Source organism: Equus caballus, chromosome 4 (genome assembly GCF_041296265.1).
Source record: "Equus caballus isolate H_3958 breed thoroughbred chromosome 4, TB-T2T, whole genome shotgun sequence".
Lineage (NCBI taxonomy): Eukaryota > Metazoa > Chordata > Mammalia > Perissodactyla > Equidae > Equus > Equus caballus.
This window is the reverse complement of record NC_091687.1, coordinates 60,199,878-60,222,263: the sequence shown is the minus strand read 5'-3', so window position 1 is coordinate 60,222,263 and position 22,386 is coordinate 60,199,878. Positions and strand designations below refer to the sequence as shown.

At 38.0% G+C, this 22,386-nt stretch overlaps 1 protein-coding gene across 16 annotated transcripts in view; it reads right to left on the bottom strand.

Annotated features, from left to right (window-relative positions):
* PALS2 (protein associated with LIN7 2, MAGUK p55 family member) overlaps nt 1-22,386 on the bottom strand; it is a 101,426-nt gene that overhangs the window by 67,229 nt on the left and 11,811 nt on the right. For 2 of the 16 annotated variants that reach the window (XM_014739106.3, XM_070265715.1), the window contains exons 1-2: nt 14,607-14,746; nt 10,570-10,732 (exon numbers count right to left, since the gene is read on the bottom strand). The exons of 9 other annotated variants lie outside the window; for them this stretch is intronic. In XM_014739106.3, the coding sequence (XP_014594592.1) occupies nt 10,570-10,594 (25 nt within the window). In that variant the 5' untranslated portion in view covers nt 10,595-10,732; nt 14,607-14,746. Of the gene's footprint in view, nt 1-10,569; nt 10,733-14,118; nt 14,750-22,386 lie in introns of those variants that run through there. 5 more of the 16 variants (XM_070265719.1, XM_014739105.3, XM_014739104.3 and 2 more) reach the window with 4 other exon arrangements.

The window sequence follows — 22,386 nt, the reverse complement described above, 5'->3', positions numbered from 1 at the left end:
AGTAATACTTCTTACGTATAAATATATTTCTAACTTTTTTTTTAAAGATTTTAGTTTTTTCCTTTTTCTCCCCAAAGCCCCCCAGTACATAGTTGTATATTCTTAGTTGTGGGTCCTTCTAGTTGTGGCATGTGGGACGCCGCCTCAGCATGGTTCAATGAGCAGTGCCATGTCCGCGCCCAGGATTCGAACTGATGAAACACTGGGCTGCCTGCAGCGGAGGGTGCAAACTTAACCACTCGGCCACAGGGCCAGCCCCTATATTTCTAACTTTTGACAACATAGTTCAGTATGTAAGGTAAGTTTAATAAAATGAATGGTATTTACCCACCTATATTCTGTTCCAAAAGCTTTCTAGTATTTTTACAAAAGCATTTTTACTCAGTTTTAGAACTATAAGTAGTTAAATGAACTGTTCTTAATAAATTAGGAATAGAGCCTATTTTAATATTAAAAATCCTTTTGTAACCACATTTGGTGGTATAGTCACTCCCACTCAATTCAGCAAACTGTATTCTCCATTGAAAATATGACAGGTAAACTAAGTTTTCACAAAACATTAAAAATTATTTCTTCCCTTATATTTTATAGACAAAATAACAATTATTTCACCAGAACCATGCTGCATAATTTAAAGAATCCAGGAAATGAAAAAAAAAATCCCATTCTATGTGTATTTGAAAAGATTTAAGCATAATTTTAAAGAGGTACCTAAAAGTCATTTGGACTATTTCTAATGTTTTTGCAATAGAGCAGCCAAATTCTTTTCCAAAATACGTTTCCAAGAAATGATAAAGAAAAACAGAACCTATTGAAATTTAGATCAGGTCAGATATCTTTAAGATTAAATTTTGACACAACTATTTTCACACAACTGATCTGACCATAACAGCTGAGTTCATCTAACTATTAGTTAATAAAAACAATTGTTTTTCTATAAAATGACAACATGCTGTCAATACCTTAGCTCTCAAACGAGTATCTTGAAATTCTAATTTAGTTATCTTAAACCAAAGATGAAAAGTAAAACTTTGAATGTGCTCAGCATTTAATCAACATTAACTGAGTGCTGACAGGCCAGGCAGGATGTCGCGCGCGCGTTGAAGGGAAGAGAGATACACCATCCTGCCTCCTAAAACTCAATCTAGCAGAGTAGACCAAAACGTGTACACATATATGATGCACGATGATAGAACACTAGGAAGGAACTGCAGAGTTAGGTGATGTAACTTAGTGGTTTAGAGCCTGGACTCTGCCTCTTTACTAGTCCTGAAAACCCGAGTAAATGGCTGAACTTCCCCAAGACAGCTTCTCTCATCTGTTAAGTGGAGAACAACACTAGTATCTACCTCACAGGGTTGTTGCTGCTAAAGAATACATGGGAAACTCCTAGAACAATACCTTCAAGTGCATTATTAACATGGAGGGAGTAGAGGAAAGGAGGAAAATGTTAACTCTTTCTTTGATGGGGGAGGTGGGATGATAAGATGAAAAACTAGAGAGATACCAGTGGAAGGCATCCTGGTGGACATAACTAAACTGAGTTCATTCTACTGACAATCTTGAATTTATGATCAATACTTAAAGCCTTAAAACAAAACGTGGAGCTGTATTTCCCAAAGCATCCCTAGAGGCAATCTACGCTTGGACGGGGGATGGGCTGCCCTTCAGGGTAATTAATGAAGCCCATACACAAGAGCACACTTTTTTGGCCTAAGTACCACAAACTGCTCTCCAGAGACAGTGGCTGGCTGTTCTGCATGGGAAGGTTCCTAACACGGATGTTGGGGCCTGAATAAAGGAGCACAGGGGCTGAGGTAAATCTGGTTTTTCCTAGCAGACACTACAGGAGGAGGGGTGGAGGAAGGGAGACTATACAGGAGTGAAGACACTAAAGCAGTGTTTCTCAAACAGGAAACTATTGGCGTGTCCCACAGTTATTATGACAACCAAAAGTTCCCCTCACCACACTGCACAACACCTCCAGGGGTAGTACCACCTTCTCTCCTTCTGCTCTTCCAACTTAAAGCCTTGCACTCATATGTTTTATCTGCAGGGTTAACTCCTTCTTAATTTAGCTATTTTGTGGGTTCCCAGCTTGCTCACCTGCTCTTTGCCTACCAAGCCGAAGGAGAAGCCCACCTGAAGACCGGCCCACCACTCACTCAGCACCTACTCACGCCCTCCCATTCCAGGGAAAGGGCCAATGGGTGGGCAGACAGCCTACACTACTACAGAGGAAATCCTCATCAGATATATATTCTGGATTAATCAACCCAGTCCTTCATTTATAAATATATAAACCAACCATTACAGATCCCCAGACACCTGAAGAAAACATCAGGGACAGTGGACAATGCTGAGCAAACTAAACTAGGGGGGAAACAGATGGTGCTGAGAATAGAACTTGAGAATTTTATTTTTATTAGCATGCTCAGAGATACGTGAGAGGCTACCGCATTCATAAAAGAACAGGCCACCAGGAGAGAGAAAATGGAGCAACCTGAGAATAAGAAAAAATTCCCAGCAATTAAAAATACTGTCAAATTTTAAAAAATCAAACAGCAGACTAAATGACAGAAGGATAAAGTTGAAACTGCTAACCTGGAAAATCAAATCAAGGTAAACTCCCAAATGCAGAACAAAGAGGAAAAGATGGAAAATAGGAGAAAACTTAAAACACATAAGCAAGTCAACAGTGCCTATGAGGAGTCACATAAGACCAAATCAGGGAAAATGATGGGGAGGAAAAAGCTGAAGAAATAACAGAAGAAAATGTCCCTGAGTCTAAATGACATACAAAATTTCAGAAGAAAGGCTTTCCAAGTGCAGAGCAGATTGAATGAAAAAGACCCAGATCGGGCCACATCCAAGCGAAACTTTAAAACGCTGAGGATTAAAAGCGGGGGAAAGCAGAGATTTCCAGAAAGAAAAGAGTTATGAAAAAGGAACAATAATCAGACTTCCATGCCATTTATTGCTGGTAATACTGAATACTAGAAGACAATGGAGTAAAAATGTCGAAGTTTTGATGAAAAGTGAGATACAAAAACCTTACATATATATTATTTTTTAAAAGCCATTATACATTGATACACATACACACATACAAATACGTGTTTATATATATATGTACATACATGATTAAAAGTCTAACTATATTGAAATATTTAAAAATAAATACAAAAATTGATCTTTTCCTCCAAAGAGATTTTCTAGTATTTCAGACAAAATTTATGCCTGTATTTGAATATATCTTTTTATTTACATGAAGGTGGTTGTTTTGTTTAATAAAATATCTTAGTGATCTTTCCATATTGGAGCTCATTCAATATATTCAGTACTTCACCACTCGGATGCATCAAAATTTATTTAGTCTGTCCTCTCCTGAAAGATACACAGGTTGCTTCCATTTTTTGCAGTTATAATCAGTGTTACAATCAGCATCTGACTAGTTATATCTATACACATATATATTTATGCATCATTAGTAAATACTACGAGTAGAATTGCTAGTCAAAAGATACGTGAGTTTTCAATTGTCTGATATTGCCAAACTGTCTTTTAAACAGGTTTTATCAATCACATTTGCATCAAGAGGTCCTCATTTCATTATTTGTTATAATACTAACACAGAACCTCATAAAGACATATCAATACAAATGCTGAGAATGTGTGCAGCAAAAGGAGTGATTGAAACAGTGAGAACTAAATTCTGAATTCTAATCATTTTCTTCAATATAACACTAAAAAAAATCTAACCACACATTTCCTTATCTATACAACACAAATGACATTGATACAACTCATAAGTTGTACAATAAAATTAAATGGCTAATCTACTAAAAATGTTAAATATTATGTTTTATCTAATATTCTGCTACTCATAATCTCTTCAACCACCTGTCATTGTGACTACTCCTAATTATTCAGTGTCAATGAAAAACGAATCTCAATAACAGCAATTTAATAATTTTTTCCTACCTTAAAACCCATGTTTTTTAAAAAAATTAAAATAGAGTTTTTCTGATTTAATCATCTTAACTGACCACTTTACATCTTGTCATCTTCTGATGACAAGTTTGATTTGGAAAGGAAAGTGAACTACAATTTTTAATGACCCCATCAATATTACTACTATAAACCAAGTGCTTTGCAAAAGCAGCTAGTAACTTTCTGGCAATCTTACTTCTTAGAAACAATTTTCTATTATGTGCAATGCTTTCAGAAAGTGGTACTCCAAAAAAAAAAATAAAAAAAGGCAGGGCCTGGAGAACATTTTCACTAGGTAAAGAATTCTGGATGGACTCTGCCGCTCCCCTCCCCCACCCCCAAGAATGTTTAAACATTTACTTCCTTCTAGCCTCTATGGTCTCTAACGAAAAATCCACATCCATTCAAATAGTTCTCCTATTAGCAGTCTTGTTTTTTGTTTTTTGCTTTCAGTATTTTTTTTGTCTTGTTTTCAGCAGTTTGATTATGACATGGCTGTGAACTTCGTGAGTCTATAGGTTTATATGTCTTTCACCAAATTTGGTAAGTTTTCAGCCACTATTTCTTCAAATATTTTTTTCTGTACCATATTCTTTCTTCTTTCCTCCCAAGTGTCTGTTGAAACAAAATGTTAGAACTTCTAGTATTATCTCATAGGTCCCTGAAGCTCTGCTCATTATTTTTTTCAATCTTTTTTCTCTCTGTTGTTCCATTTGGATAAATTTCTATTGATCTATCCTCAAGTTCATGGACTATTTCTTTTGTCATTGTGCTTGTCCAATGAGTTTTTTGTTACTGCATTTTTCAGTTCCAAATTTTCCATTTGACTTTTCTTTTCCTATTTCTTTATTGAGACATTCTATATTTCCATTCATTTTGAGAGAGCTCACCCCTACTTGTTGTAGCATATTTATAACAGCTGCTCTAAATCTTTCTCAAATGATTCCCACATCTGTGTCATCTCAGTGTTGGTGTCTGTTGATTACCTCTGCCCATGTGAGTTGAGATTCTTCTCAGTTCTTCATATGCCAAGTAATTCTAGATTGTGTGCTGTACATTTTTAATATTATGATATGAGACTCTGTGTCTTGTTGAAATCTTATGGAGTGTCGACATTTTTGTTTTAGCAAGCAATTAAGACTCAGTTGAGTCTAGGCCTCAAATTCTAATCTTCTGAGGTCCCAATGCTATTTTAATTTAGTCTTCCAGGCTTATCTGCGTGCACCCTTTTTATGAGCTTACATTTTCATTTCTCTTGGGTAAATACCTAGGAGTAGGACTGCCGGGTCACATGATAAACACATGTTGAACTTTATAAGAAACTACTAAATTATTAAAAACTTTCACCATGGTATTTGGATCTGTTCCACATGTGCACTCCCCATTAGCCAGTCTGGGACTTCGCTGGTGGTCTATCGGTATTTCATTACTCAACATCTATGTATGCTCTTTAGGATCAGATCCACACATGCACAGCTCAAGGGTGAGCCCAGGAGTGCATAAACAGCTTTACAGAGTCTCTTTCCAGACCTCCTCCCTCTCTGGAATCTGCCTGGTACTTCCTGTTCTCTGGGATGCTCTTTACAGATCCTGCAGCCAGAAATCTTGGGCTTTATTTCTGTCATGTTCTTCCTACAGCTATGCTCATGACCTGGGTCAGGTGGCCAGAGAACACAGAAAGAAAAAGAACAACAGGGACCACAACTCCTCCAACTGAAGAGGAAGGCTTCCTCCCTTGGAGTTCTAGTTGAGGTCCTCCCAGCTGTCGGAGCTGCTTCAACACTGCTGCCAGAGGACTTCCTGAGGGCTGGGGTGTGAGAGAACACAGAAAACAAGAGAGAGATGCCACACTCTTGCTGAGCATCTTGCTCTTTAAGCCGGAACTAGAGGGTTTCTAGAGTTCTCCCTGTCCACTCTGATGCCCAGTTTTGGGCTAGGTCAGGGGATACCAAAGCAAAAAAAAAAGAAAAAAGGTAAACTCCCCATTGATTTGGTGGTACTTAAATTCTTAGTCTTCTCCAACTTGCCTGCTATTATTGACTTTTCAGGGCCTACAAATAGCTACTCCAGTATTCTGTCCAATGTTTATAGCTGCATTTATGGGAGAGACAAGCTGTAGTGTGCCTACACCATCTCTTTATAAGTGAGATTTTCCACCAAATTTGGGGTGGGTCAGTGCTATTATTTCTTGAAATATTTCTTCTGTCCTTTTCTCTCCTTCCTTTCTGTCTGGAACTCTTATTACATGTAGGTTGAACTGCTTGACATTGTCCCACAGGTCTCTGAGGCTCTGTTTACTTTTCTTAACATCTTTTTCTTTCTCTTCTTTGGACTGAATACTTTTTATTGATCTTCATGTTTTCTCTGCCACCTCAAATCTGCTGTCGAGCCTATCCAATGAATTTTTCAATCCAATTATTGTACTTTTCAAATCTAAAATTTCTATTTGGTTCTTCTTTTCTAATTTGTTTCTCTATTTGTTGAGTGTTGTTAAAATATTGTCCTTTAATTCTTTGAACATATGTAAAATAGCCAATTTCAACTCTTTGTTAAATCCAACATCAAGTCCACTTGGTTTCCACTGACTGTTTTCCTAATTATGGGCCACATTTTCCTGGTTTTTCTTTTCTTTCTTTTTTTTCATGTCCACCAGTTTTTGGTTCAAAACTAAACCTTTAATATATTACAGTAACTCTGGATCATTTTATTTTTCAGAGTTATTGGGTCTTTTTTAGTAATTCATCTGAACTTAAATTGCAGAATCTGTTTCCCCCCATTTGATGCAGCCAGGACATCTCTGTTCAGTTTTTCAATTCTTATTTTTATATTTTAGCCTGGCTCCCTAGGGGTTTTGCCCACGCCTGTATAGCTTCATGGTCAGCCAATGACTTGGGCAAAGGCTGTACTCAAACATCTCAAGCCTGTAAGACCTCCACCCTCTGCCAGTCGACGTGTGTATAGACTGGGGAATGCTTTCAAACTTGCAGCCAGTTCTCCAGCTCCCTTGGTTTGAAAACTCTGCCAGGCTCCCTCAGGTCTCCCCTCCACATCTGTAGTTTCCAAGTCAATCAGAGCTGTGTGGAGAGCTCATCTCAGCCCCTCCAGGGCTCTCTCATTTCTAGGATTTCCCTATTGAATTTCTGCTGGTCCACTGCTCACACCAAACCAGCCCCACAACCTTGAACTAGCAAGGCAGCAGGTTTTCTCCATCTGTTGCTAACCAAATCCACCACTTTTCACCAGCAAAGCGACAGGTTTTTGTCACTCCTCCCTTCCCTGAATCAAGTCACCCCCAACTCTTTGGCAGCTAAGCTGCTGGTTTTCTCAGTCAGTCCCAGACTGTTAAAGCCTCAGGTCTCACCTGCAGGGTGGCCTGGAGAAGCAACTGGGAAGAGGTAGGCCAGAAGGCCACAGACTCACACTGTTCTCACCGCAAGCCCTAACAGTTGTGCAAGATCCATTTTTTAACTGCCTTTGGTCAATTTCCAGTGCCCCTGAACGGCTGTTTTTGACAATTTTGTCCAGTTTTATATTTGCTTTTTGCAGAGGAGAACTGTCACCTCTTCATTACTGGAATTCATGTAATCCTTTTAATAACAGATTTTCACAGTTTTAATTGTACTAAACCTTCATCGTTACAACTTATTATCAAGTGAAAGAAATCATGATAATTGGTAACATTGCTTTTCTAATGAGGCAATTTTTTAGGATGCTTACTGCAACGTTATTGGAAAACATGGGAAAAAACAGAAATAATATCAATGTTCCTCAACAGGAAAATGGCTAAATACCCATCCTATGAATAATCTGCAATGGTTAAAAGAATAACATGATTTTATATTTGTACTACCGTGAAAAAGCTCTCCAAACCACATTTTTCTGTAGAAAAAGGCAAGTGTCATAAAGGCAATATTGTGTGATATTTATAGAAATGAAGCACATAATAAAATTATTTATATTTTCCACAGGTACAAATATGCAAATATACGGGATTAGGTCTGAAAAGATAGAAAACAAAGTATTAACAGGTATTACCTGCGAGGAAGCAGCAGAGATTGAAGGAAAAGTAGTGAAAAAGGCTTTTGGCTCTACCTGGTAATATCTTAAAATTGTTACAGAAGTAATATATTTACGTATACCTGAGGAACAAACACAACTTAACAAATGGGCTGCTCAAGCTGTGAACTGTATATTCAGAGAGTCAATACCATGAGTGTTCCTAGAAATTTCTATACAGATTCATAAGGATTACAGAAAACCACTTTACCTAATAAAATTAAGTACCCTTATGTGCAAGATTTTACTAGCCAAAAATGCTTAGCCTCATTTCTCAAGTCATGGATTTGTCTCTCCAAAGATAATCTCCTTATATAGAACACTTCATCCCTTAAATTGCCATGCCTTATGGATTAGTTTGTACTTTTTATCATGGATTTCTTTCCTGGTAAGCCATTTCTGTCCACGTCACATTAAATAATACCTTTTAATAACTTTAACAGGTGCATTTTAAGTTACAAGACTTCCTTAAGGCCTATAGTTAAGAATCACAACGAATGAAACTCATTAACAACTACTTCTAATTCTTTAAATTTTCATCCTACAAATAAGATTTTTATCAAAACATTTTTACCCTAATCACAACCTTTATAGATTTCAAAAAGAAAACAAAGCCTTCAAGACACTGCAGGAATAAATGAAAAAATTTTACCTTCCACTTTTAGCCAAACACACGAAATGAAAACTGTAGTTCCTACATGCAGCTCCAGGGTATTTGGTTTGAGATTACTAAGGATTAAGTTCTACATTGATTCCTGATAAATATTTATCAGGCCAGAGGACTTTTCTTACTCCCCTATAATACTATATTATCCTCTCACAATTGTAAGATGATAAAAAGACAATCTTTTCTATTTATACTAAGTGCCTGAGCAAGAATTTCTTACTATTGTTGCTTTAAGGAGCCTCTTTTATAAGAGTTCTTTCAGACTTCTCGGCTAATATAAATATACACCTACACAGGCTAATTTAACCAAAAGCCATCAAGTGGCATCACTGGTAGAAGTCTTAACAATCCTTCATTCTTTACAACTCCTCCATTATTGAATCATGCCTGCATACCACTGCAGATAGACAGACTACCTTACTTAAATTTCATTTTTAGGTAGTTGTCCGTTGTCTCCCACTTAGTCACTTCAGTATTCATCTTTGCACTTTTCCCTAACTTAGTGAATCTTAAGCGTTGCTCTAAGTCGCTGAGTTCAAATAATAACCATCTTGTGTGTAGATTATTATTACCTTTTCCTACATTTTCTATCCCATTTTAGTCTCCAAAAAATTGCTGTAAGCTGGATGGGATAGGCATTATCTCCATTTTATAGATGAGAAAAATGAGGCCCCAAAAGTTTAAGAGACATGCCAGAGGTGGGTCAATAGGAGAAAAAAAAACCCCAAGAATTCAGTTCAACTGACTGGACCCAACCATGCTCATCTTTATCAGTCATAATCACAGATTATAAACAGCATTTCCTATACATGATCCTTCTACAAAGCAATCTCAATATTTTCCCTAAACAGAAAGGAGGAAAATGTCCAACAGACTGGAAAGATAACAAATCAGGACATTTTGCAAGGGACTGGCCAAGAGCATAGGAATATGATGAGCCGGGTTCTGTCACTGAGGGCTTGCATTTTGACAACTGGCAGACATAAGAAAAATCATCAACAGTCTAGTTTGGTCAGTGGAGATGGCACTGGGCCTGAGAAAATGCAGTTTCTTGTCCTAGTCTTGCCACAATGCAGTTTGACTTTATTATGATTTTAGCCCTGGAGGATGAGACAGACAAATTTTTATGGGTCAACACCACCCATCTCTCATCATTCCTACTGCCATGCCAAGTATGTGGACACAGTAATGGAATCAGAAATATCCTTGAGACACTTGGAAGCAGTTGCAAAGTTCAGTGGAAGATGGAAGAAAATGAGTTGCTAGTAATAACATGCTCAGGAATGGCAGATGACAAATAAATGCTTGCAAGAATAGCTGACTGAAATAAAAGCAAAATTAATAGTCAGAAGTGGCCATTAGAAACTATTTGCAGTCAGAAGGGTCCAGAGGTGACGGATGCTACAGATTAACAGAGGGTTAAGATATTTCTCACCACTCTATTTTATTATCTCTGTCTCCCTGAATTGTGAAAGGTAAATAGTTACTGAATCAAGTGTATTTACTGACATCGGAAAGGAAAGGAAAGGATGTATTAAATATAAAACTTTTCCCTTTTTTTCAAATTACCTATCTTTTTTTCTCTCATATTCTTTGCTTAAAGTAATCTTTTAGGGTTCAAAGCAATTACCAAGAATGCAAGAAATGCTGAAGGAAGAGTGATAAGAGATACAGATTTTAATTACGTCATGTAAATCATATAATGCTTGACTAATGCTCTGAATTATTTTTCCTTTTTATTATCTTGCTTTCAGTTCAAAAATTGGAGACAAAACTTTGTATAATCAACTCCTGACACAAACCAAAGCAAAATATCAAGTCACTGTGGGATTAGCTTGAGTTTGTAACAGTACCAGTATGCCAAAGAAGCCAATTCATGTCTTCAAGAGGTCTCCTGAAAAATTCCAATTGCAGCAAAGCATGGATGGTTGAAGTGGCTCCTAGAGCCAACAATCTTCTTCTGGAAGGGAAAGCTGAAGGGCCTCTTCATCACAGATCCTTTTACCTGTTGCATAACTAAAAATTAAAATTAACAATGGTTTTCTAGCAGAATCTCTTCCCTCTGACAAGCTCCAAAATTTCAGTATGCTTTTATTGGACAAAATCAAGTGTCCAGCTGGAAAGAAAAGTAAATGGAAATACGAAAGTAAAATGAACAAATATTTTTATTTAAGAGGACAAATATCACTATTTCCAGGTAACCAAATGGAACTCATCTAATTTTGCTCTCACCTAAAATCCCTCTAAAATGTAATAAAGATGTGTGTGTCTGAAGTTTATTTTATTTTTAAAGGTATACGTTTACAAAGATGGGGAGAATGAGAGAAAAGTTCATTTTGGGAGCTGACAAAGGAGTAACTGATTTAGCAGACCCAAAGAGGCCAAACTCCTCACCAGCCTTGGGGAAAGCAGAAAACCATTTCATTTACACACAGAATCTTCCAAAGGCTCAGGAATTATCCGCACAAGGAACTTGAGATAAGGGAGACTACAATAAGGAGACTCAGATAATATTAGGTCAGTATTTGTTAGCTGATCCATTAGTAAACTATAGTTACCTTCCTCCATTCCTGTCTTTTTATTTTCTTGGAGTTAATATTTACTTACTTAGTTTTTCATAAATACTATTTATCAATGATTCAACCCCAACCTTCTGGCAGGGTAGGTGCCTACCCCTCACCCTCCACCATGCAGGTCTAAAAACCAGAGGCTTATTTTCTGGAGAGAGTAAGATAGGAAGTGCCTCCGGACAAAGGACAACGAAATCATATGGGAAATGGGATAATTGAGACAACCTCTCCATCAGCTCCTCCTTTAGCCTAGTCATTACCTTTCAGGTAGATGTGAAGAGTCTTCTCTAGAGAATATGACCAGCCTGGGAGGAAAGACAGACATCAAGCTCAGGCGTCGCCCCCGAACAATGCAGTCGCAGACGGCTACAGAAGCTCAACAGACAAACAGAGCTCTGAGTTTTTAGTTCTCCATTCTGAACAATGCGCTAATAACCTTGAGATACTGGATGCTGGGAAAAGCTTATAACATGAAAGACAGCAGAATAAACACACAGGTAAAATCTACCTGGAATAATGAAACTATTCAGGGTGCAGAAAATAAATATTCATTAAAAATTCTCAGAGAATATTGTATGCATGAAACTAGAATAAGATTGGTATAGGAGAGGAACATCCAGGGAACACAAAAGAGCTCTTAGAAGATAAAAATGCAAAAGCAGAAATAAAAAATTCAATAGCAATCATGGAAGATAAATTTGGGGAAATGCCAAAAAAAAAGTAGACCACCACAGAGGTGAAAAACAGAAGAGAAGGGAATTAGAGGACCTAGTAGAGGACTTCCAAGTAAGAGGAGTTACAGGAAGAAGAAGAGAAAAAATGGAGGGAGGAAAACATTAATGAAATACTTAACACTTTCCAGAACCCAAAGCTGTAAGTTGCTAGACTAAGAGGGGCATGGAGTGCCCAGTGAAACAGATGAAAACAGACTCATACCAAGACACATCATGGTGAAATTTCAGAACACTAGAGTAAAAGGAAAAATACATTCACACATCAAGAAGCAGGAATCAAAATGCTTTTAACTTTTCAGTGGTGGCATCTAAAAGATCAAAGATGATGAAACAATGCATTTAAAAACATTTCCACCCTAAAATTTTGTGCCCTCCAAACTATCAAGCATGAGGATAGTTAAAAATAATTTTCAGACTTGCTTATAAAGTTTCATGAAATTAATCTACCACAAACACTTTTTCTTAGAAAGATAAAAAAAAAAAAAAAAAAAAAAGACATGCTGCCCTCTGAGCCTGAAACATAGGGGCAAAATAGAAAAAGGGAAAATACAAGATACAGGAACTAGAAGCCCCAACCCAGGAGAAAGGCAAAGATGATTGTCAGGAAGATGGTGACAAGTGGATATCAGGTATGGAGAGTAAGGAATCCATGGTGGACAGGTCAGAAGGCTCCAGGAGTGACATCTTCAAGAAAATGAAGTCAATAAGTTTGAATAAACATATTGATTTAGAAAACTAGCAGAGATTTTGGGGTTGAATTATTGATAGGTAGTATATATGGAAAACTAGGCAAATACTTATTAACTCCAAGAAAATAAAAATATAGGAATGGAAACAGGTAACTGCAGTTTACCAATGGATCAATTAACAAATACTGATCTAATTAAAATTACTAATATAATTACGTTGGGAGAATTAAGGGATCAGAAGTGTATATGATACATATATGGTAGAGTGGAAAAAGAGCTAAATCTTCATCTTTCATAATGGTTAAAACCAAAAAATCAAGAATCATCAAACTAAAAAATGCCATTTACTGATATGGAGCTAAATGCCAAAAGAATCAACTAAAAAGTTCAAAGGAGTAGCCTCTGGGGAGCAAGAAATAGAATAGGGGAGCATTGTTGGTCTTTCACCTACACATGCTTAACAATTTTAATAAAAACCTACACAAAAAATACATCTCCCATGTGTAAACAGTAATCAGTTTTCAGAAAAATCAGAAAATTGTAGCTATTCTTCTAGAGTGAAAAACAAACCAGACTTTTTGAAGGCGAAAGCCTGGGGAAAACCAAGTTGTCCTTGGATGATATGCTTAATTAAATTCTCTCTGTATAGATTATGGCATGAAATATATTTTAGTCAAATATTACACTAAAATATAACACGTAAAATCAGTATTTAAAAACCTATAAAGAATATTTTCAATTTTCAAAAGAGTGAGATGATCTCACTCAACATTCAGGCTGCTGTTCACTTCTACTGGCATCAGCCTTTAAAGCACTGAACAAAACATGACATAAAAGTAGGTACAAGGCACTGCATTAAAAATAAGCACAAAAAAATATTTTTGATGGAGAAAAAGAAGTGGGAAACATTCTCTTCTCAAAGGTATAATGCCACTCACTCATTCCTGCCGGGCGGGAATGCTTAGATAAGAAGACAGGGGAACACAGGCTCCCCACACGGGGAGTCCTTGCATGCAATGTCAAAGCACAGTCCAAATGCCGTGGCTACACCACAGGCAGACTAGATGAAATCGTCAGGGACTCATGTTGGTCTTCATCTCGCCTCACCTCTGCTTTCCACGGCTCTTTCCTCCATTTCAGTGCCCTCCTGCCTATTCTTCTTCCCAGGTTTTTCAATATGCTCAAACTTCCCTGGTTCTCTAAAAATCAGCGAGATCTCAAATATTGCTGCACAATTTATTACTTACCCCTTCTTGGGCTCTCTCATATTCCCTATTTGAAATATTTACTATACTAAGTTGTCGGCAGATGATTTTGTCAGAAGGAAAAGGGAAAAAGAGGCTTTCATTTCTGATTTACTGAAATTCCCCTCCACTTGTAAAATCAAATATATCAGCAGCACTCCTTACCTCCGTTCCTCAAATCGGAAGAAAATATGCCGTCCTCCTCTCTAGGCTGCTGCCTGTGCAATGAATCGAGTCCCTCCCACCCACTGTGAGACCATCAGCTATGGGTCATCCCTCTCCTGTAACTCCACTATTTTTTCATTTGATACTTCTGCATTTATATATGTGCTAATATCTTCCTCCTCCTTCAGTAACAATTTTTAAAAAGCCCTATTCTGAATCCCACTTCCCTTCCGCCACATCAACCTTCTCCAAAGAGTAGCTCATGCTGGGTATCATTTCTTCAGTTCTCCACACTTCCCATCAGCTTCTGCCCTCCTCAAACTTCTTAAATAAGTTTAGGAATGACCTAACTGACAAATCAATCACATATTCTGTCCTCATTACTGCTGTCGGCGTCCCTCAGGTTGACATTCTTTTTTTTAGTGATCTCATCCGCTTCTAGGGCTTCAACCAGTTGAATGACTTCCAAATCTTAGTTACACACTCACCTTTCTCCAACTGCCTTCTTAACGTACTTCCCCTGGGAGTCCCAAAGATGGTGCCTTTACTTTATCATCTTCAAAACTGCTCACTCGCCCTAATCAAGCCTACTCCTCCTACTGCAGGTTCTAGCTCTCATTATTATGACATCATCATCCACTCTTTCTGCAAAGCTTAAAATCTCAGAATCATCTGAGTTTTTTCCTCTCCCTAGCTTCCAGATATCTAATTCTCCTCCAAATCTTTTCTTTCTGCCTCATAAAAGTTTCAAATTCATCCTTATCACAATTTCCACTCTCCAACCTTTGGTTTAGAGTTTTTATCTTCTCTTGCCTAGACCTTTTTAAAAGCCTCTTAACTGGTCTACTGCTCCCCGGCCTTTCCCCACCCTAGTCCCTGCTCCACACTATGTCCACAAGTATCTGGTTCAAGTGCAGACCTCAGCCATAGAAGAGCTGCATCTCCAGAGAGTCTTTTCCAACAGCTCAAATAGTGCTACTCCTAACTTGCTGTCACCATGTAGTAGGCCTGCTTTGAATAGATTTTTATTAACCTAACCACTAATTAACAAAGCAGGCCAAAGCTTCATTAGTTTACTATAATAAAATATGCAGTATTACAAGTGAACCAGCAGAACTGTCTGGAAGTGTTTTCACACAACTAATAAGTGCTAATAAACATGAAATATGAATATATATGCTGGATTGTATTAAATAAGCAAATTTGAATTTTTTAGAATCTCAAAACTGGATTAATAAATGTCATCAATATTTTCTTTTTTCAAGATAACATTTTATATATGCACTGACAAAAATACCTAGAATTTCTAACAGATCCAGTGATAAACTGGTTCTTAAATTCAGCCATGATGGGGCGACTGAAGAAAAAAAAGTAATCTTAAGTAACTGATTCAAACTCTGCCTCTCATCCCTCCACTGCCATCACTTTTACTCTAAGCCACCGCCACCTCTTGCCCATTCACTGCAGCAGTCACTCGACTGGTCCCCTACTTTCACTCTATTTCTCAACAATATTCTCCAGAGTGACCAGAGCTGTCCTTTTAAAACATAAAACAGATTTTGTTACTCTTCTGTTAAGAGTGTTCAAAGGCTTCCCATTGCACTTAGAAAAATATCCAAACTCTCCACCGTGGCTCACAAGAGCTGTCATGATTTGGCAGCCTGTGTACCCGGCTGAGTTCATCTTCTACAACTCTCTCCCCCTCGTCTTGTCTCCAGTCACACTGGCCTTCCTGGTGTTCTCCGAACATGCCCAGTTTATTTCCCATCTTTACCAGTTTCTCTTCTCTCTGCTTGAAATGATCTTCCCAGATATCTACTCGTACATCCTTATTCTCTTCATTTTTGTCTCAGTATAAATGTCACCTCCCCAGAAAGTGAACCCAAACCCTCAGTCTAAACCAGCTCTCCTCGCTCACACACCCCCTCATCACTCTCCCTATTAGTTTTATCTTCATCACAGTATTGATCTGAGAGTACCTTTGCTTATTGTCTGTCTCCCCTCACCAGAAACTCACTCATTGTTCTATCTCCTCTAGCACAGGACAGTGCCTGAAATACAGTGGGCATTCAGATATTCATCAACCAATTTAATGAATATGTGCTAATGTCTCTCAAAGTTCTATCTCCTGAGCTTCAGACTCATATCTCCTTGCCTAATCTCTGCAAACATATCCCATGGGCACCATAAATGCGACATGCGCAAAACTTATTGCATTACTTCCTAAATCTGGTCTGCCTCCAGTATTCCCTATCTCAATCAATGGCATCCAGGCATGCCTGTTCAACCTCCCTTATTCCCTCTATCTAATCTGCCAACAAGACCTTTCAATCTGATTTCCTGCATAGCTTTCAAATATATCCCTTTTTCTCTGTCTCTATTGTCACCGACTTAGTTCATACTCTCATCATCTCTCACCTTAACTTTTACAACCTTCTATTTTCCTTACTTCATCTATCCCCAATATCATCATCAGAGTGAGCTTTCCAAAAGACAAAATACGACCAGGTTTCTTCCCTTGTTAAAATCATTCACTAATTGAGGCCCCATCACCTACGAAATCCAAATTCCTTAACATGGCATAAGGGCCTCACATCTCCCCCTTAACTGTTCCAACATCCTCTCTTGCTCCTCTTTGGAGGGGCTTTTAATTCCAGCCACACCAGGCCATTTGCTACTCCCCAAATCCATTGCTTCATACTGCTGTGACTTCAAATGAAGCCCTTCCTGACCCATCCTAGCAGATTTAGAATATATGGCACTTAAGACATAGTCCAGTTGATCCTCATTATTCATGGATTCTGTATTTGTGAATTCACCTACTTGCTAAAATTTATATTTAACCTCAAAGTCAATATTCTCACCATATTTGTGGTCATTTGCAGACAGGCAGAGAGTAGCAAAAAAAAAAAAAAATGTGCCTACTGTGTGTATGTCCCCAGTTTAGATCAATAAGGTGATGCTCTGCCTTCTTGTTTCAGCTCTCACACTAAAAACAAGCATCCTTTTCATGGTCTATTTAGTGCCATGTGTTTCACATTTTCGTGCTTTTTTGTGGGGATTTCACTGTCTAAAATTTTCCCAAGCATAATGTTTAAGTGCCGTTTAGTGTTCGTAAGAACAGGGAGGCTGGTGATGTGCCTTAGGAGGAAAATACATGTTCAGGGAGCTTTCTTCAGGTATGAGTTATAGTGCTGTCGGCCATTCAATGTTAATGAATCAACAATATATACTAAGGTGTCTTTAAACAGAAACACACGTAAAACAAGGATATGTATTGACCAGTCACTGAAAATGTGGTCAGAGGCTGGTAGGAACCTAACCTGTATTTCCCCTAGAAACAATGGCTCAGTATTCACTAATTCGGGGTTCAAAGAGAATTTATAGAACATAACTACCAGCACTAATGAACAATGAGAATCGACTGTGTTTTCATTTATACCTCTGCCTCCGCCACAAAATTAGCGGGCTCTCTGATGGCAGAAACGGCATCTTATCTGTTTTGAACTGTAATTCTTAGCATTAAGCCAGACATCCTGCAGTTAATATTTACTGCATGTCACTTTAAAAATTGTGGTTTCTCATCATTGTAACGTAATTTGCCCTATATATTTGGACTTTATGGTAAGATCCCCACACTGCTCCCCAGCCCAGCGAGGCCTTGCTCAACTGCACAATTAATGGTCTGAACTTCATCCTCCATCTCCGCCCTTTCAACTCTTTAATAGGCAAAGATCACGTTCTTTAAGTTCAAACTTAAAAATCACAGTTAAATGAAAAGGCATTTACAGAGACTTACTTTTCATCAGGTCAGTTTGCCCTAATGGTCTTAGATCTAAACACTATTAGACAAGCTTCTAGACAAAATGGAAGATGGAACACACGTGCCTACATTTCCTCCCTCCTGAGGTCTCACTGAAATGACAGAGAAGATACTTTTTAAAAAGAATAAAATGCCGACAATACTGGAGGTGAGAGAGAAATGAAAGAGAAAGAGATTAGCAAACCAGAAATTTTAGACATTCCTAGAAGTTAGAAAGCAGATGAATGAGGCTTGTATGTCCAGCAAAAAGATAGACTTGGTAATCTGACAGTAATTCTCTCACTTACCAATACCTAGAAATGTTAACTAAAATACCAAAAACATCCTCTCAAATACACAAATAAGTCCCCAAGAAAATCCCCATGGGCCAACACAAAGAGGACGCAAACAATCTGGCAGGCAGGTGCTGAAGTCATGGCCACCCTGCGGTGTCTGCAGATTTCAGTACCTAGCAGTTCAAAGGCAGCAGTGTGGGCCTTGGTCTGTTCAAGATGGGGAATTGCCACCCAGACTCCTCCATATAAAGCTGGGACCTTACAGGACTTACCCCACGTTGTAAAAGACTGGCTTGGCACAGATGTGCCTGCTGGTCAAGGAAGACAACGAGGAAGTTAGCCTGTCTCAGGTTGGACTCCATATTGGGGGAGAAACATCATCTGAGTATTTGTAACCACAGCCTACTCTTAAGGATTCCGGGCTCTAATACACCTGCCTAGTTCTGAAAACCCCAAGCAGAGAAACCACAAAGGAGCCAAAGAAAAGCCTCAGCAAATCTTCCCTGGAGGGATGTGCCCTCTAACTAGGCTGCTCAGGATCCCTTGAATAAAACTCAGCCAACCATGAGCTCACAATTCAAATATCACAAAAAAAACTCAAAACAAAGACGACAGGTAATTGAGAACACAAGAAAGTAATACTGTCATAAAGGAAAGCAGATAAGATTGAATACACGTAAGCCAAGACATTAGAGCTAAGTACGGTTCTTCCCAAGTGGATTTTCCCTGGGCCTCCCTTGAGAAGTGCATGTGTGCTCAAATATTCTTCTTTTACAGCAGAGTCAATAGTTACTGTGTAAAGCTGAAAAAATTGACATACGTTTTCCAAGACACATGGTACAACTTTAAAAATTACAATGTTCTCACTGAGAGTAAGTACCATCCTCTACCCAAGGAACATTTAGAAATGTGCAGGGGCATTTCTGATGCCCCAGTGGCTGTGTTAGAGAACAGGGGCACTAAACGTTAAATAGTGTTCAGGACAATCCCACACAACAAAGTACAGTACTGGCAGAAACACCAATTACGACTTGAGAAACACTTTATTAATATAACTAAATCTGAAACTGTTATCAATGATTAACTCTATGAGGTCAGACTGGGAATAGAAATGTTTAACTTTTCATTGTATATTCATTTTTTTGTACTATTTTAACTCTGTTTACCATGTAACATTAATATTTTTTAAAATTTAATTAAAAGTAAATTTACAGAAAGAAGTAATGGGAGGGACGGCTGTCCTGGTCATCAGTCGGCACGAATCCCTCCCTTGAGATAAACTGGGTGGTTCAGAGCACCAGGCCAAAAGGAGTACATCTGACTACCCCGGAATTCCCAGACTCAGAAGAGCAGTCTCTTCAAAGGCTTAAATATTTCTTAGCTACAATGTCTCCAGAATTAAAACAGGCTTACTGATGCAGGTTGTGTGCTCATGCAGTGACAGCCTGATACCTCCTTTGTGCTCTCCACGGCTGACAGAAGCCCAGGAAGGGAGTTAAGACTCGCAACAGTAACCACACCTATTTGAAGTGGTGGGGGCAGCATGGTCCTGTGGTGCTTGCTGGTCAAGAATATATCACTTAGTAAACTAATGAAAGCCTATTGTTCACAACTGATCTATCAATAAGGCAGGTCAGTTTTAGACTGTTGGAAGGCCAATTAATGAATTCTTTGCACAGATAAAAATGGAACATCAACACATAATTGATGTGTACTACAAGCAGACAGAAAATATTTACCAAAAAGAAAATTTGCCTCCCAAAGATGATAAATTCTACACACACACACACACACACACACACACACACTTTGGATCCACCACACCCTGACTACGACAGAAAAGTTTTCCTCTATACTTTTGCTTTCCCTCCCTATTCCTTTACTGTACACAGAGTAGCTAGCATATACAGGCATCCTGCACTTATATTTTATTAAATGGCCAATATGCTTAGATCGACATCAGACTGAGGCAGGTTAAGGAAAAAAAACCTGGTTCTTTGAAAATATTCCCCTTTCTCCATTAGTGATATGTTCATTCAATTTTTACCTTTTGGGTTTTTTGCGTGTGTGTGTGAAGAAGATAGGCCCTGAGCTAACATCTGTTGCCAATCTTCTTCTTTTTTGTATGTGGGATGCCACCACAGAATGGCCTGATGAGTGGTGCGTAGGTCCACGCCTAGGATCTGAACTGCCAAACCCTGGGCTGCTGAAGCACAGCATGCAAACTTAACCACTATTCCACCGGGCCAGCCTCCAATTTTTAGCTTTATATTCCAACGAGTTATTTCACTGTTTAACAATAACAATAAAACCAAACAAAAATCTTTGCATTCCTTGTTTCATTCTAGAGATTTCAATGTTTTTCACTTATCATTATAAAACCTTTTTGTATGTAGCTGTTACATATAGGGCAATCTTTATCTATAAGAAAGGATAAAATTATTCTAAAAGAAATAACTCCTACATGGTTTTTCCTTTAAGTTGAGCATTTTATTTAAATAAACTTCTTGTATACAGAAAGATTAGAACAGGTTCAAATATCGTCAGGATATCTTTCTCGCATAAAATAATCAGAACAGATTCAAACACTATCAGAAAAAAAACTGGACTCAAGAACCAGCTCAATCCAGACCCGGGATTTGAAGCACATGAAAAGCCTTCTTGCAAAAGAAAGTACTTAAGAAATCACATCAAAAGGCCCTCAGAATTTGGAAATAGGGTGATCCCTCCAGAATTAAATTTGTAAAAGGAAACACAAGGTACACAAAATAGCAGAAAAAAGCCACCCTAAGAGAAGCATTTAAAAATATTTGTCTAATCAGAGTGTCTAAGATATACCCTTAGGATAAGAACACAATAAAGAAAACAGTGACAATCAAGTGTATTGTAAGCTGTTGGAAGAAAGTGTGCTAACAGAAGAACAATGTCTGGTCAAGCCCAGAAAAAAGGAAGGAAGAAATTGAGCCAGGTATTGAAAACTGCCCAGAGGAGAGCTTGCCTACTCTATATTCCAGAGTCTCTCAATCTTGGCACTGTTGACATTTTGGGCCAGATGATTCCTTGTTATGGGGGGCTGTCCAGCGAATTGTTTAGTAGCTTCCCTGGCCTCTACTCACTAGATGCTAGTAAGCACTGCCATCACCACTCCAATTGTGATGTCTAAAAATATCTTCAGATATTACCAAATGGCTTGTGGGAGGAAAAATTGCCCTCTTAAAGAATCACTGGTATATTCTAAATAACGCAAATAGACGCACCAAGGTAATATAGTTTGATGTTTCTAGCATCAAAATCACTCCACTTTTCTTGCTCACTTAGTAAATGTCTCATAATACTTTGGTTTTCTAAAGACAGTGTGGTCATGGTTCTAAGAGGTATTTGCTATACAGTTCTCTGGTGAAATTAAAAAAAAAACTGTCACAACTATAGCTATCACTGATGTATGATATATAGGAAAGTTGCTAAGAAAGTAAATCCTAAGAGCTCTCATCACAAAGAGAAAATTTTTTTCCTTTTTTCTTTTTATTGTATCTATCTGAGAAGATGGATGCTAGCTGAACCTACTGTAGTGAGCGTTTCATAATCCACACAAATCAAACCTCCATGCTGGATGACCTAAGCTTACACAGTGAGTGTATCACTTTATTTCTCAATAAAACTGGAAAAAATTTATTTAAATTGTCAGAGAGGAAGGCCCATGGTCATACTTCATATATGCTTTCTGATGATAAAAACCAAATCACACACTTCTTGTATTTCCCCACAACTTCTAACACTGTTTTAATATGTGTCAAGCATCCAAATGCTTTTAAAAGTTGTTTTAATATTCCTTGTTTAATATTCTTATCACCTTCCTTACTACCATCAGTATCTTGATTTTCTGTTTCCCTTTTTTCCTAATTTTTACAATTCCTTTGCCCCTCCTCTCCAAAACACCACCCACTCATCCACCCAGCTCACCCATCGTCATCATCATAAAATCCTTCCTTTGAAAGTTAATGGTATATCATGCAGAGATAAATCAAATTTGAAATTTGACTTACTAATTGATACTCAGGTAAGTGGTCTCCAAAGAACTTTTCTATCGTTTAATAAAAACAAAAGAGGTCAAATATAGTTGAGAACAACCTGCTTAAATCCAGGGAATACAACAAAAGTTTCAGAAGAAAA